The 2,045-nt window shown below is 68.5% G+C and overlaps 1 protein-coding gene across 1 annotated transcript; it reads left to right on the plus strand.

Moving 5' to 3' along the window:
- Nucleotides 1–490: 490 nt before the first annotated feature.
- LOC119878750 (sodium- and chloride-dependent creatine transporter 1-like) lies at nt 491–1,665 on the plus strand. Its single transcript, XM_038589325.1, has 3 exons — nt 491–568; nt 818–956; nt 1,074–1,665. Exons 1-3 carry the CDS (start codon nt 491–493, stop codon nt 1,157–1,159), a joined length of 303 nt encoding a protein of 100 aa, XP_038445253.1. The 3' UTR covers nt 1,160–1,665.
- The last annotated feature ends 380 nt before the right edge of the window (nt 1,666–2,045 follow it).

Below are 2,045 nucleotides of genomic sequence, written 5' to 3' on the forward strand. Positions count from 1 at the left end.
GGCCACCCTCGCCTTCACGGCTGCCCGCGCCGCCCTCCGCCCCGCCTGCCGCGCCGCCCTCGCCGTCCCCTGGGGCCTGCATGGCCGCCGCCGCCACTTACGCCCGCCTGCCCAGAGCCCCGCGCGAGGCCGCCCGCACTCCTCCTCGACGCTCCGCCTCGCTCGCCCGCCCGCCCGCTCGCGAAGCCCCGCCCCTCGGCGCAAGGCCGCTGCGGGCACGCACGGCGCCTGCGCACACGCCGCCCGCATCGCTGCTTCCCGCCAAGCCCGCGGGGTGGGGGGGGCGCAGATGCCCGGATGGAACGCGTGGCCCGCGTCCCGAAGCGGCCGAGGCTACCTCAGGAGGCCCCGCCTCTCGCCAGCTGACGTCACCCGCGCTCCCTGGGGCGCCTGCGCCGAGCCTGGCAGGAGCGGGGGGCGGGGGGGGTGGTAGGGACGGGGGGGGCTAGGGAGGCGGCTGGCACGTGACTCCGACCCGCCCAGCCCGCGCATGCGCCGCCGCCCCGCCTGGCCCCAGCCCGCTGATCACCTGCGCCGGGTCCTGGAGCATCTGGAGGCGGTCGGACAGGTACCCCCGACCCCCCCCCCGTCCAGGCCCTGCCCGTCCCCCTGCCCCACCCCGTGGGTCACCTGCGCGCCGCGGGGCTGCTGCTGCTGCTGCCCGAGCCGAGCACACAGCCTCCCCGGGAGGAGCCGAGGCCTCGAGGAGGACGGCGCGGCCGCCGGCCGGCCTCCCGCTGGACCTCCGAGCCCCCGGCCTGGTCCCCTGGCCATCCCGCCGGGCCGGGGCCCCCTCTGAGCCGCCCGCCCCCCGCAGATCGTGTACTTCACCGCTACCTTCTCCTACGTGGTCCTCGTCGTGCTGCTGGTGCGCGGAGTGCTGCTGCCCGGCGCCCTGGATGGCATCATCTACCATCTCAAGCCCGACTGGTCCAAGCTGGGGTCCCCGCTCGCAGGTGAGGGCACGTGCGCGCAACGGGAGGAGGGCGCGGCCGGGCCGCACAGCCCCTCGCACCCCTTCTCCGGCCTGTCTCCAGCTGTGGGCAGCCGCTCCGACCCGGGTTACCTTCCAGCCCGGCAGCGGTGCGTTGCGAGCACGGGGTGGGAGTTTCCGAAGAGAAGGATGGATCGTGCGCTGACGCCGTATCGCCTGCCGTGAGCCAGAACGCTGGGTCCTCCTCGGAGGCCGGCGACCGCCTCCTGTCCCTCTCCAGCCCGGGTTTATGCCTCGTGGAGGCTCTCAGCGGCGCTGACCAACTTTGCACGAAAAGGCAAGTCGGTCTCAGGACACACGGAGGGCGCCTGGGCGGCTCGGTTGAGCACCTGCCGTGGGGGCTCACGTCATGCTCGCGGGGGTTGCGATCCAGCCCCACGTGGGGTTCCCTGCTCACCACGGAGCCTGCCTCTCCCTCTCCCTCGGCAGCCCCTCCCGCTTGTGCGCTCGCTCGCTCGCGCTCTCCCCCTCTCTCTCTCTGTGTCAACTTGGCAAGTTAATCTTGGGGAAAAAAATTAAAGACACCTGCAACACGGAATGAGTACACAGGGACAGTCTAAAGCTGGAAACGTCGAGCATGCTCAAATTCCCTCTTTAAATCCCCGAGAAGTACACTCGACCCTTGCACAACAGAGCCGCCACCCCGCACCACAGAAGAATGCGTGTGACCCTCGACTCCCTCGACTCGAAACCTTACTACCAACAGGCTACCGGTGAGTGCGTGCCTCGCCGACGGCATAAACAGCTGAGTGACAGGCCTGCTGCGGGGTATGTATGCCACAGACTGCCTTCTGCCCAGGAGGTGAGCGGGGGAAGGGAAATGTGAATAAAACCAGAAACAGGAGAAAAAAACCTTAGTCCTAGGCTGTGTTTGTTGAAAACTTCAGCACAGGAGTGGGCCCCTCAGATTCAAACCTGTTTTGTTCAAGGGTCAAGTACAGGGAGGTTGATAACGGGAGCTCAGTGCTTTATAGACGCGCAGCGTCTTCGTCGAGGCCGTCGTCTGTAACTAGATCGTAATTGTGATCCTGACCTGCAGCCTCTCTACTTT

The sequence above is a fragment of the Canis lupus genome, unplaced genomic scaffold (genome assembly GCF_011100685.1).
Source record: "Canis lupus familiaris isolate Mischka breed German Shepherd unplaced genomic scaffold, alternate assembly UU_Cfam_GSD_1.0 chrUn_S1882H2081, whole genome shotgun sequence".
NCBI classification, from domain to species: domain Eukaryota; kingdom Metazoa; phylum Chordata; class Mammalia; order Carnivora; family Canidae; genus Canis; species Canis lupus.

Bases quoted from the DNA above. Each gene is read 5' to 3' on its own strand.
- LOC119878750 (XM_038589325.1), top strand. From the start codon at position 491: ATGCGCCGCCGCCCCGCCTGGCCCCAGCCCGCTGATCACCTGCGCCGG. The intron at 569-817 runs GTACCCCCGACC...CGCCCCCCGCAG, and splicing joins ATCTGGAGGCGGTCGGACAG to ATCGTGTACTTCACCGCTAC. The intron at 957-1,073 runs GTGAGGGCACGT...GTTACCTTCCAG, and splicing joins GCTGGGGTCCCCGCTCGCAG to CCCGGCAGCGGTGCGTTGCG.